At 39.2% G+C, this 14653-nt stretch overlaps 1 protein-coding gene across 1 annotated transcript; it reads right to left on the bottom strand.

Moving 5' to 3' along the window:
• Positions 1-5473: 5473 nt before the first annotated feature.
• On the bottom strand, positions 5474-14197 carry LOC135478000 (sugar transporter SWEET1-like). The gene is made up of 6 exons (XM_064758247.1): positions 14050-14197; positions 11952-12029; positions 11052-11175; positions 9324-9485; positions 7453-7572; positions 5474-6714 (listed from the first exon to the last, which is right to left on the bottom strand). The coding sequence occupies exons 1-6, from the start codon at positions 14118-14120 to the stop codon at positions 6610-6612; spliced, it is 660 nt and encodes a 219-aa protein (XP_064614317.1). The 5' UTR covers positions 14121-14197; the 3' UTR covers positions 5474-6609.
• Positions 14198-14653: the final 456 nt, after the last annotated feature.

Below are 14653 nucleotides of genomic sequence, written 5' to 3'. Positions count from 1 at the left end.
TGATTTTACGCGCCAAACATACACGAATGGTATAACAAACCAAATTGTTCTCAAATTTATTTATTTGATTGGTGCTGAAAATGTTTCAATTATACGATGTCAGACAGCATTAAGGTGGGAGGAAACCTTGCAGATCTTCCCATGAATGAATACAAGATTACCGATAAAAGATTCCCAAGAACTCCTTCCTTATGGCCAACATCATGATAAAAGGGGATGTGACGGAAGAGTTCCTAGATACTGTCAATATGGCTCATAAAGCCCACCATAGAGGTGATATGATGTCAGAGTTCCTAGATACTGTCAATATGGCTCATAAAGTCCACCATAGAGCTGATGTGATGTCAGAGTTCCTAGATACTGTCAATATGGCTCATAAAGCCCACCATAGAGCTGATGTGATGTCAGAGTTCCTAGATACTGTCAATATGGCTCATAAAGCCCACCATAGAGCTGATGTGATGTCAGAGTTCCTAGATACTGTCAATATGGCTCATAAAGCCCACCATAGAGCTGATGTGATGTCAGAGTTCCTAGATACTGTCAATATGGCTCATAAAGCCCATCATAGAGCTGATGTGATGTCAGAGTTCCTAGATACCATCAATATGGCTCATAAAGCCCACCTTACTATTCAAATATTTGAATGCCTTTCAACACTCTTAAAAAATTTGAAAAAAAAAATGAAAGTACTTTTACGCATAATTTTCAGTTGTCAATGTGATAAACCTTAGTTCACATTTTGGCTTTCTTTTACTTTAAGTAACTAACAAATAAGTAGCAAATGGTAAATTAATTAAAGTAAATTATCCTTCAGTAATATCTCACTGATCTCAAGCGATACCAAATAATTTGACCAAAATGAAGTTAAGAAGAAGTAAATTATCTGAAAACAAGTCTGACACAGTTACATGGAATTAATGACAAAACTAAGTATAACAAGTTTTGCATAATCTTATTTAAGGGGTGCAAAAAAAAAAAGCTATGCAACAATTTACATATACCTGTGGTTACAGGTGAAATCTGAATAAACAGATCTGAAGTAAGTCTTACAGGTATGAGGATGGATTTAACGGGTTACCTGTGACCACTTGTCTAATGTCACAATGCTCTGGTTTCACTCTTCATAAGGTTGTTTCTTTTTTAAAAATTTCAACAACAACACAACACATTTTATCACCATAGCAGCCAGCATGTGCCTCCATGCTGCAGGGCAGTGTGTTTCCGCCACAGGCAAATCTGTACAACACTTCGGAATTCTACCAAAAATACACAACCATGTAATTTGGTATTCACTGCATTTTAAATCACAGCAACTACGTTGGAGAGGGATTAAAAATACTCACTGCCCTTAACCTAAAGTTTGGTGTATACAAATGCACCTTCACAATCACACAACAACCTTAAAATGATGCTTCTGATGATAAAACACAGCTTTTTTGTGACCAGGCATTAATCATTCTATACACAAAAATCTCCTAAATGGACGCATGAATCGATCAGAATCTAGGAAAATTTTAAGTGAAATACAGTACTGATGAAGATCAGCCTTAACCTACAAGTATCCAACTGAACCAGCACTTGTGATCACACACTACAAATAATTGTCCTAACTACAGAGAAGATCGATTTCGGACGAGACTGGAAAGTAAAATGTCACCTGTCTTTGCGAGTCAACAAATGAGCCACTCCCATTTGGAAACTTTACTTCACCTGATACTAAACCCAGTTAAAAGTTTTTTTCAAATTCTAGTCAATCCAGTGTCAGCAATGTCCACTCCATATACACGTTCATCAATAAAACTCAACTGATTCCTTGAAATACGCGTTAACCTCATGTTCGCAAACTTAGCTTACAATTAGTTTTTACTATGGCTAATGTAGTTTCTCAAACAGCAGTTTCGACGACATCACATTTACTGTGTGCTTCACGGGTGAGCTAACTCTTAAAAACCAAAAAATGGAATAATTCACCCTTTTATCTTGTCTAATCCTCAAGTTTCTTGGATTTTGGATTATGTAAATATGTCTTCAACAGGAAAAACTGCCTAGATAATCCACATTTTCCACAAATTATGAGAGATTATCTGAAATACTGTGTAGCGTTTCAGGCTGGGTAAAAAAAAAAGAGATAAATAAATCTGAACTGGACCAAAAAAGCTAGAATTTGAACATACACATTCTTTGCCCTGTTGACTGGAGATCAGGCATAAGAGAACAGACAAAAAATATTGCATTACTACCACATTTTTCATCATGACAAAACCAATGACTAGATTTATAACCTCAAAATTTAAAAAAAAAAACATGAAAAATAATGAACATAAATTATCAGTTCAAACGAAAACAAAAAAGCACAATAAAACACAATTGAGACCTAGTCTCTTTTAGAGTGAATACAATTAGCAATTACATGTGTCATTTCCAATAAATTACAGATTTAAACAGGACATTGATAGGAAATTAGTAAACAACAATAGAAGCACCAATGAGTGAGTGAGTGCTTGGGGTTTAACCTCGTACTCAACAATTTTTCAGTCACATGACGATGAGAAACACCAATAATAGGTATCCTCTATCCAAAATCTTTAATTATCTTTCCAGATTCCTTTGAACTGAATTGGATACAGTCAAATGTTTCAATCCTAAATATGACTTTAGTGGACCACTAGCATGACTCACTGATGTTGCACATTTGTTTTCTTCCCAAACGTCATATCCAATGTTAGAATACCTAACCTGTGTGAACACAATTTCATGTACATGTCAAAATTTGCAAGGATATCTTTCAGCATTACCAAATGGTCCACACAGCTCACTGAGGAATTAAAGCATATGCTTACAGATAATGTTTATTACCTATACAGATTTCCACTTTTAACATTTTTCAAGCTATTTTATGTACCTGTATACGTAGATGTGAGAAGATTCCACGAAAAATCAGAAAAATTCAACGATTCCTCAACAAGTACAGGAATTTTCAGTTGAGAGGAAACTGCAATTTGCTATATACCTTTTACAAAGAAGATAAACACTCGAGCAAAATCTTTTAATATCTGAGATCTCCGTCTAAAGAACTTACTGGAAAAAACTTTACACTAAGACTGATACAAACATTTTCACCTCTTTCACATGTTATACAAGACTAATAGCATATTGTAAACTATCTTATTTCTTCTAATTTTTGGGACACTTGGTCTGCTCTTTTAAGCCAGTATACATGTGTTTGTAGCAGGAATATTGAGTTTCTTTTTTCTCGCATGGTTTGACCATCTAATGTACAACATACTCGCATCCTTACTTTTTCAAAAAGCTGGAAAAGATATGTAATATTCTGCTTTCTGTCCCAAAACTTAGAAAAATTAGGGTAGATTACAAACAAGTTTGCTTTAATAACATTTTTATCTGGTAATGACACTGCAGCTATGGTGGTCTGCCGAATGCATCCGGTAATGACACTGCAGCTATGGTGGTCTGCCGAATGCATCCGGTAATGACACTGCAGCTATGGTGGTCTGCCGAATGCATCTGGTAATGACACTGCAGCCACTGTGATCTGCCCAATGCATCCGGTGATGACACCGCAGCCATTGTGATCTGCCCAATGCATCCGGTGATGACACCGCAGCCACTGTGATCTGCCCAATGCATCCGGTGATGACACCGCAGCCATTGTGATCTGCCCAATGCATCCGGTAATGACAATGCAGCCATTGTGATCTGCCCAATGCATCCGGTAATGACACCGCAGCCACTGTGATCTGCCCAATGCATCCGGTAATGACACCGCAGCCATTGTGATCTGCCGAATGCATCTGGTAATGACACCGCAGCCATTGTGATCTGCCCAATGCATCCGGTAATGACAATGCAGCCATTGTGATCTGCCAAATGCATCCGGTAATGACACTGCAGCCACTGTGATCTGCTGAATGCATCTGGTAATGACACTGCAGCCACTGTGATCTGCCGAATGCATCTGGTAATGACACCGCAGCCATTGTGATCTGCCCAATGCATCTGGTAATGACACCGCAGCCATTGTGATCTGCCGAATGCATCCGGTAATGACAATGCAGCCATTGTGATCTGCCAAATGCATCCGGTAATGACACTGCAGCCACTGTGATCTGCTGAATGCATCTGGTAATGACACTGCAGCCACTGTGATCTGCTGAATGCATCTGGTAATGACACCGCAGCCATTGTGATCTGCCCAATGCATCTGGTAATGACACCGCAGCCATTGTGATCTGCCCAATGCATCCGGTAATGACAATGCAGCCATTGTGATCTGCCAAATGCATCCGGTAATGACACTGCAGCCACTGTGATCTGCTGAATGCATCTGGTAATGACACTGCAGCCATTGTGATCTGCCGAATGCATCTGGTAATGACTACATAGCTGTTGTGATCTGCCGAATGCTAAGAATGAAAACATACCATAATCTCCTAGCAATAATATGAATGGAAAATGTAAAAAACTATTAGAGGGATACAGAATTGATTCTGAATGGGTTATGATAACAGACATGGCAAGTCCAGGCTGTGCCTTGACTAAACTGAATTTTTAGATACATGTATGGTACATTTATTCAAGCATGACAAAGGCTGCAAGATTTAACCCAGATAAAACAATCAGCCTTGATTCTGTATCCCTCTAAGTTGGTGGATTTTATACCTGGTAACTTTCATAACAGATTTTGGATGTAAATTAAAATCTCAGGGAAATATTGGTGAAGAGGTCATAAAATACTTGCACATTTATCCCCTTCAATGCACACACACACAGGCCTAAACTTTAGTTAAAAAGAAAAAGTTCAAAAATATGATCACCACAATTGTACAGAAATTGATGTACATATGTAAATTCTCTCAGTATTACAATAGATGTTAGAGCGTATAAACACTATCTCGCGCAGCCATAATCCCAATATCAGTATGATTACTGCGTGACGGAACAACACACATCAGTATGATTACTGCGTGATGGAACAACACACAAACCCAATCTCACGCAGTCATAATCCCAATATCAGTATGATTACTGCGTGACGGAACAACACACATCAGTATGATTACTGCGTGACGGAACAACACACGAACACAATCTCACGCAGTCATAATCCTAATATCAGTATGATTACTGCGTGACGGAACAACACACATCAGTATGATTACTGCGTGACGGAACAACACACATCAGTATGATTACTGTGTGACGGAACAACACACATCAGTATGATTACTGAACAACACACAAACACAATCTCACGCACTCATAATCCCAATATCAGTATGATTACTGCGTGACAGAACAACACACAAACACAATCTCACGCAGTCATTATCCCAATATCAGTATGATTACTGCGTGACGGAACAACACACAAACACAATCTCACACAGTCATAATCCCAATATCAGTATGATTACTGCGTGACAGAACAACACACAAACACAATCTCACACAGTCATAATCCCAATATCAGTATGATTACTACGTGACAGAACAACACACAAACACAATCTCACACAGTCATAATCCCAATATCAGTATGATTACTGCGTGACAGAACAACACACAAACACAATCTCACGCAGTCATAATCCCAATATCAGTATGATTACTGCGTGACAGAACAACACACAAACACAATCTCACACAGTCATAATCCCAATATCAGTATGATTACTGCGTGACAGAACAACACACAAACACAATCTCACGCAGTCATAATCCCAATATCAGTATGATTACTGCGTGACAGAACAACACACGAACACAATCTCACGCAGTCATAATCCCAATATCAGTATGATTACTGCGTGACGGAACAACACACATCAGTATGATTACTGCGTGACGGAACAACACACATCAGTATGATTACTTAGTGATGGAACAGCACACAAACACAATCTCACGCAGCGATAATCCCAATATCAGTATGATTACTGCGTGACAGAACAACACACATCAGTATAATTACTGCGTGACAGAACAACACATGACATTATTGCAGCAACGATATGGAAGGTGAGAAAATGGTTTAGGATGAATCAAATGAGTGTTGATGGAGTTATGGAAGAGCTATGTGAACATAATGCACGTATTAATACAGAATGACAAATGAGAACAGCACTTGATATAATTATTGTTTGATTATCCAAGATGTGTCCTTTGTATCTAGTATCATAGGAATGTCGAGATAAAATCAATGAACAACATTTTCATAACATCTGTACTCTCAGTAATCTGGTGCTTCTTTCACACAACTTCACATACATCAATTTTTCGTCCCTGTTCGCGAGAATGATGTCGCCTTATGGCAATATAACCTAAACAGGAAAAAAGGTAGGAGAAATATCACTAATGAAGTTTTCTGAAAGTGGTCCCTGAATATAACTAAATCGTATTAACCATATAGGTGAGAATGACATTTTTGTCATCTGCACGTACATGCAATGGCCCGTGTTTCTGAAGACATCCATTAATGTCTTGAACATCATCGCACTAATGAAAATATTTTTACTCCGTCTTAAAAAATAAAATTTTCGGGAGAATAAATTTACAGTTAAGGCAACGTGGAGATATAACTGTCCATCATGCCAAAAGCGCCTTAGAAGTAGACCGAGTTTTGGATGATGGGAATTTGATAAACAGGTACATTTGTAACGCTCCCAGTATAATACCAAAGATGTTTGGTACCTGCAAAAAAAAAACAAAAAAAACATTCATATTTCCTTTTTTCTTCATCAGAAAGCAGCAAATTAAACCCGAAAGCTTGGACAAGTTACTGATCGACTTGATATTGTCCTTATGTGATGGAAAACAAACAGTCTTCAAGAAATGTAAGACTGGATCACTGATATTATTATCACAAAAACTCCATGACAAAAGAACTCAGAAATCTACAAATTTGCTGTCCACAGCCAGGGTTGAACCCTTACCTCATATGTGTACATGGGTAAAATTGCAGAGTTTACCACAGAGACATTATTTGCCTTGGTATAAGTGAAAAATTCCTTAGTACGATGTTAGAGTGGGGACTTACAAATTCGAACCTGAACTTTGTAGTTTGGATTTATTTATGTGATTGGTGTTCTACAGTGAACTCAAGAATATTTCACTTATACAACGGCAGCCAGCATTATTTTGGGAGGAAACTGGGCAGAGCCCGGGCAAAATCCACAACCATCCCACTTATGGCTGAAGAGAAAGCCAACATGAGCTGGACTTGAACTCAAAGCTACCGCATTGTAGTTTAACGCCAAGCAGCTTATAACTGGGCTGTAGCATGTCTAGAAAGCAACTGGCGGATGGTCGTGAGTTTCCTCCCACCATAATGCTGGACTCCATCGTTTAAGTGAAATATTCTTGAGTATGGCGTAGAGCTTGAAATCAAAGAATTGAAATGAAAATATGAAGACAACAAATGCAACTTACTCCAATGTAAGCGTCTTTAAGTAGATATCCATACCACCCCCATTCAAAGGCAACAACCAGATTGGCAAAGCACATCAGGAAAGACATAGACTCTGTGCTCTTTGTTTGCAAAACATCAGCCTGTCACAAACATAATAACAGTGATCATGAGGATAGCGATAGTAATAATGATAATGTAATAATAATGACGATGTGATAATAATGATAATGTAATCATAATGATAATGAAATAATAATAATAATAATGATAGTATATCTTTGTATCAAACTGAAGGTCCATATTTTACTGGGGGTGAGACAAAGTAAGCATCACAATAATTATGAAATTGCATACACAGCACTGCCCCAAATACAACACAGAACATATCTGTAAATTGCTGTCTGACATAACGGTGGAATTCCTGCTTGATGAAAAAATTGACAAACATTCACCAAATACTTTCACAAGACAGAATTTGAAACTCCACTGGCTCATAATTTTTTTGGAAGTGATGATTTCTGGGTTTTTCATGTTGCCATATGTGACATGATCAGTACAAAAAGATGAAACAAAAATAACTAATGAGTTTTTGTTCCCAGTATCAATGTCTATACACAGACAAATACTACATGCACAGTGTCATTCAACTAGTATCAATGTCTATACACAGACAAATACTACATGCACAGGGTCATTCAACTAGTATCAATGTCTATACACAGACAAATACTACATGCACAGTGTCATGCAACTAGTATCAATGTCTATACACAGACAAATACTACATGCACAGTGTCATGCAACCAGTATTAATGTCTATACACACCTAAATACTACATGCACAGTGTCATTCAACTAGTATCAATGTCTATACACAGACAAATACTACATGCACAGTGTCATTCAACTAGTATCAATGTCTATACACAGACAAATACTACATGCACAGTGTCATGCAACTAGTATCAATGTCTACACACAGACAAATACTACATGCACAGGGTCATTCAACTAGTATCAATGTCTATACACAGACAAATACTACATGCACAGTGTCATTCAACTAGTATCAATGTCTATACACAGACAAATACTACATGCACAGTGTCATGCAACCAGTATTAATGTCTATACACACCTAAATACTACATGCACAGTGTCATTCAACTAGTATCAATGTCTATAAACAGACAAATACTACATGCACAGTGTCATTCAACTAGTATCAATGTCTATACATAGACAAATACTACATGCACAGTGTCATGCAACCAGTATTAATGTCTATACACAGACAAATACTACATGCACAGTGTCATTCAACTAGTATCAATGACTATACACAGATAAATACTACATGCACAGTGTCATGCAACCAGTATTAATGTCTATACACACATAAATACTACATGCACAGTGTCATTCAACTGGTATCAATGTCTATATGCTGATACATACTACATGCACAGTGTCATGCAACCAGTATTAATGTCTATACACACATAAATACTACATGCACAGTGTCATTCAACTCTATGTAATAGGCCAAATCAGCATTTCAGGTGTCTCGCCAGTTCATGCAGGTTCTGGGACTCTCGTCAACTAACACAGCTAAAAATGCGTGATTTTAGGGTAACTGCTAAACGGTACATATCTCACATGGTCTGGTCAGTTACCTCAAGGGTGTTGTTAAAAGCTACTGCAAAATCACCTGTTTGTTTGCGAGAGCCCTGGCCTTATCTCGTCTAGACCTCCATGAACTTTCAAGACTCCTGAAATGCCGCTTCGGCTTTTATCTGACCTTGGCATCTTACTCCAGTAGACATCCCAAGATGCAATGTTCCCATCAGATACAACAGTCTAAAGAACAACACTAGGGGAGATAACTTACCAGGGTGGCTAGGGGTGCACCGTAGCCAATGACAGTAAATAGGCAGCCTAGTAAACCCAAGTGATCCTTTGCCGTGGCTTCATCCGGCACAAAATACTTGATATATGCTAATATTCCAAACAGCGTAGAGCAGCCAATCATGTACTGGCGATAGAGATGTGTCTGAAAACAAGACGGTCAGTTGACTGATGACCAATGTAAACACTTTTAATGATGGCATCCTTTATTTGATTATTTTGATTAAGGGTATAAACCCTATCCTCTTGGTGTTTGTTGTGTCACCCGGTACCCCTGAACCTTTCTTCGTACTGAGTCAAATCCCAAGCATGCAAGGATTTAACGAGACACAAAAACAAGGTTCAGCGGTATCAGGTGACACAACAAACAACAAAAACAAGACAAGATGAAAGCGTTCTACCCCAAAAAATGAAGAAAATGGGCCAAAACTGCATATTTCTTGTAGCTATTCTCTTTCACTCCCTCAAGCATTTTAGACCAATCAGCCACAGGTTTAAGCCATAGCAGTTGGCCTAGATACGTCAAAGTTGCCCATATATTACGTCGGGTCTTATTGTTGCGTTACGTAGAAATGTAAAAGTTCACATGTATTATGACATCATACCGCTGAGCTCAGATTGGAATGTCTTGACACGTTTCTTTTTCAACATCATGGCGTGGGGGTAAAACATGAAAATGTATAAACCAAAGCGATATCTATAAACTATCTATAAAGTGTGAAATAACACTTTTATCACTGAAGGAAATTCTGACAGTTCATCTTTATATCAATCACAAAAGCAAATCTAAAAGAAAACGAACTCAAATTCTTTTGTTTGTAGAAATGAGCAGCATAATCTGATATTATACAAGGAGGTAAACATTCCGGCCAGTGTGTTGCGAGGCACAATCGATGTTGTTTGAAAGGTCATGCCTATTTAGTGTGTATATATGCACATGGCCCGCAACTGCTAAAACTGTTGTTTTTAACAGCATTTTTCACTGACGTGATGGCAACCATGTTGCGCCTGGCGTAAACCACCAAACTCTGGCAAGTTACAGAAAATCTTTCAAACATGTGTTGGACAGATATGCACACCATACTGGTGGAGGACTAGAAGTCCCAATAAATTGACAGCCACACGAGCATTGTCGGCGGCTACAGGTAAAGGTAGATGTCACCAAGTCCACACAGATAGTGAAAGTCAGGGATATCATGGCAGCCTTCGAACGGTAATCTTAGCAAATTATCAGCATAGCTTATACATTGTACATGTCTGAGATAACACACAGTAAAAAAACTTCCTTATTTAAGGAAAAAAAACCTCTCTTATTTCTTAAAATTTCTCACTTTTTCTTGGGAGTCAGAAAACAACTATTCTCTGACTCAAGAAAAAATAATAAAAAAAAAAGGATGAGAAAAATGTTCTCAAACAAGTAAGGTTGTCTTACTGCCTGAACCAATAAAGTATAAGAAAACAGTTCTGATTTAAGCGCACCACTGCCTGTAACACCTCCCCAGCATTATTTGTGCACTACTGTCAAATACCTGAAATTTCACACCCAAAATAGTACTGGTATTTTTAGAGGCATATCAAAGTCAGAAAAAGTTGCCACTGCTTCTGGAATTTCTGCGTTTTTCTTTTCTTTTCATTGCCAATTAATCAAAGCAACTAATCAAATAAGATCCTGTCAGATTCTGGTCCCTAGGAATGATGTTATGCAACTCACTCTCTGTAGACAGTAGAGATAGAAGACTGTCATGTAGGAGAACTGTAGGAGGGCGGCAGTAAGGTTGACCAGGACCACGGCCGGGATGTGGGTGAGGAGGCCATACCGTAGCCAGATACATGCACTGTAAGCAAGATGAAGAGTACTGTAATTCCTCAATCTTTTAGCATGTTTGCAAAGGTGTTCATTCAAGCATATTCTGAAGGCATTATTTTATGTAGACTGATCAAATTATACTCTTTGTGAAGCCCTGAATTTGGCCAACCCAACCAATGTAGTTTTGCCTCCAAAATCAAATTAATAATGTGCATAAATTGCACTGAAAGTTGCTTTGTCATATGCGAAAACGCTGAGAATTTAGGTTAACAGTAAACTGTATGGAGGACAGGCAAAACAGCACTTAGAGACAACAAGGCGTCTCAGCAAAACCTGTTGACATGGAAACTAAGAACATCAGAGAATCTTAATAAATGAATTTGTGAAAAATATTTTCTTGTCAATTGTTGGAAATTTTTAGAAATGACGTCATTGATGACGTCTAGCAGGACAAGCTTAGCACCCTATCCCCCTCTTCCTGAGGAAGACTGAGAAATCTTTGACATGTCAGACATGTTGACAAACAGTGCATGTTACAAAATGCAAACAATTCATCTCATGAATCCTTAAATCAAACTTTAAACAGGACAATATCCAAGTGCTAATGACACGAGAACTGTCACAGAAGATGAACACACAATGCCATACCATAATTTTAATGTTTCATCATTATGGCACCTCTATAAAAAAGCATCAAAACTTTCCTCAAATGAAACTTCAGATTTGTAGTCAATATTTCTTGTAATTTTGAAAATCATCTGCTTTGGCCTTTCACATTTATAATTAATGCCAGTGCATACATACCAGATGAAGTAGGAGAGGAAGGGAATGTTGGACATGTCACCTGTGCTGCCCTTCCTTACAATTCTGAAACATATCTGCCTGCAAGAAAAATTACAATTACAATATTATGATAGACTTATTCCTCTCATGCCTCTATGGAGTCGTGACCAGAAAACTCAGGTAGGCAGGGCATGACCAGAAAACTCAGGTAGGCAGGGCATGTTCAGAAAACTCAGGTAGGCAGGGCGTGACCAGAAAACTCAGGTAGGCAGGGCTTGACCAGAAAACTCAGGTAGGCAGGGCATGACCAGAAAACTCAGGTAGGCAGGGCGTGACCAGAAAACTCAGGTAGGCAGGTCGTGACCAGAAAACTCAGGTAGGCAGGTCGTGACCAGAAAACTCAGGTAGGCAGGGCGTGACCAGAAAACTCAGGTAGGCAGGGCGTGACCAGTAAACTCAGGTAGGCAGGTCGTGACCAGAAAACTCAGATAGGCAGGTCGTGACCAGAAAACTCAGGTAGGCAGGGCATGACCAGAAAACTCAGGTAGACAGGGCGTGACCAGGAAACTCAGGTAGGCAGGGCGTGACCAGTAAACTCAGGTAGGCAGGGCATGACCAGAAAACTCAGGTAGGCAGGGCATGACCAGTAAACTCAGGTAGGCAGGGCATGACCAGTAAACTCAGGTAGACAGGGCATAACCAGTAAACTCAGGTAGGCAGGGCATGACCAGTAAACTCAGGTAGGCAGGGCGTGACCAGTAAACTCAGGTAGGCAGGGCATGACCAGAAAACTCAGGTAGGCAGGGCGTGACCAGTAAACTCAGGTAGGCAGGGCATGACCAGAAAACTCAGGTAGGCAGGTCGTGACCAGAAAACTCAGGTAGGCAGGGCGTGACCAGAAAACTCAGGTAGGCAGGTCGTGACCAGAAAAACTCAGGTAAGCAGGGCATGACCAGAAAACTCAGGTAGGCAGGGCATGACCAGAAAACTCAGGTAGGCAGGTCGTGACCAGAAAACTCAGGTAGGCAGGGCATGACCAGAAAACTCAGGTAGGTAGGGCAATGCTTTAATATGCGTTCACAAGATTTTTTTCAAAGTATGTGTCTAGTAAACCATAAAATACACAATACTATTCATTATTTTAGAGACTGAAATTTAGTCGTGATATGTTTACATGTAAATGATTGCCATAAGTTTAGTAATTGAGCACAAGACCGATAGACAGCCTGGAATTACACATATACACATACAAGGTGTTTTTGTTGCCCGACATATCATGAGGTTGCCCCAGGACGTGGCTGGGTGTGTGTGTGGTGTGTGTGTGGTGTGTGTGTGGTGTGTGTGTGGTGTGTGGCAGGGTTGGGGAAGGGCACATAAATCCATATGCCTCTCATAACTCTCATTACAACAGCATGCCAAACTTAAATAAATTAAGATGCAATTTGAAGACAACTCATAAGATTTTAAAGACTAAACTGTTGTTTAGGTGCTGACATGTGGACTTCACCACGTCTGTGGTTGAATTTGTGGAGGATTTGGGATTTACAAACATGTACTCTAGCAGACATTTTTTAGGAGGGGTAAAACAAAGTTAGGGTAAAACACAACACTTGACTGATCAACTTTCCCCAGGCGTGTCGGACAGATGAGTATACATCATGTACCATGCTGGAGGGAGATGAAAATTTAAGTTTTGTTGCTTGAACAATAGTACAACTGATATAATTTTTTCCTTAGACCTAGGGGCCTCCGTGGCTTAGTTGGTTAGGGTGCAAGTGCAGCCTAATGACCCAGGAGCCTCTCACGAATGTCGTCGCTGTGAGTTCAAGTCCAGCTCATGCTGGCTTCCTCTCCGGCCGTAAGTGGAAAGGTCTGCCAGCAGCCTGCGGATGGTCGGGGGTTTCCCCTGGGCTGTGCTGGATTTCCACCCATCATAATGCTGGCCGCAGTCGTATAAGTGAAATATTCTTGAGTATGGCGTAAAACACCAATCAACTAAATAAATAAATAAATCTTTTGATCTATTGAATTAACATTCATTAATATTCAGTTTTCACAGAGCCTTATCATCCAGAGCTGGTTTTTGATTGTTTTCCTGGATGTTAAGATTTCTACTTACATTCCCACCATTTGGACCACCACCGATGTAATGGCTGTGATCCATGACAACATGAACTTTGCATCCCCCATCCGTTCAAATCAGAGCATCCCCCATCCGTTCAAATTAGAGCTTCCCTCATCCGTTCGAATCAGTTCACAATCTGCCTACTGTCGCGTAAGAACCTGCCCATTAATGACAGATTAATTTAGGGTAAAATACAAGAAATATGTGAACAGCGCATATCTTGTGACATATCCCAATACATAAAAGGTAATCATCAAAAATGCATTTATGTTTATTGGGCACCTCTCGACCAAGTCTGGTGCTTTTTAAAGGACTGCCTAAAAAAAACAAAAAAACTCCATGTAACCTCATTATATTACATAAACACAGTAATTAGCCAAGGTAAAGTAATTATACAACCATTCTTTCTAACAAATACATGGTTCCCATCATCTGTGAAAACCCTAATACAACAAGTTCTCCCACCGCTTTCAAGGACTTAATATCCTAAGGTTTGCAGCACCGTCAAGGACCTAATTTCCTAAGTTTTTCCAGCACCATCAAGGACCTAATATCCTAAGTTTTTGCAGCACTGTCAAGGACCTAATATCCTAATTTT

Source organism: Liolophura sinensis, chromosome 11 (genome assembly GCF_032854445.1).
Source record: "Liolophura sinensis isolate JHLJ2023 chromosome 11, CUHK_Ljap_v2, whole genome shotgun sequence".
NCBI lineage: Eukaryota > Metazoa > Mollusca > Polyplacophora > Chitonida > Chitonidae > Liolophura > Liolophura sinensis.
This window is presented reverse-complemented; position numbering and strand designations above follow the sequence as displayed.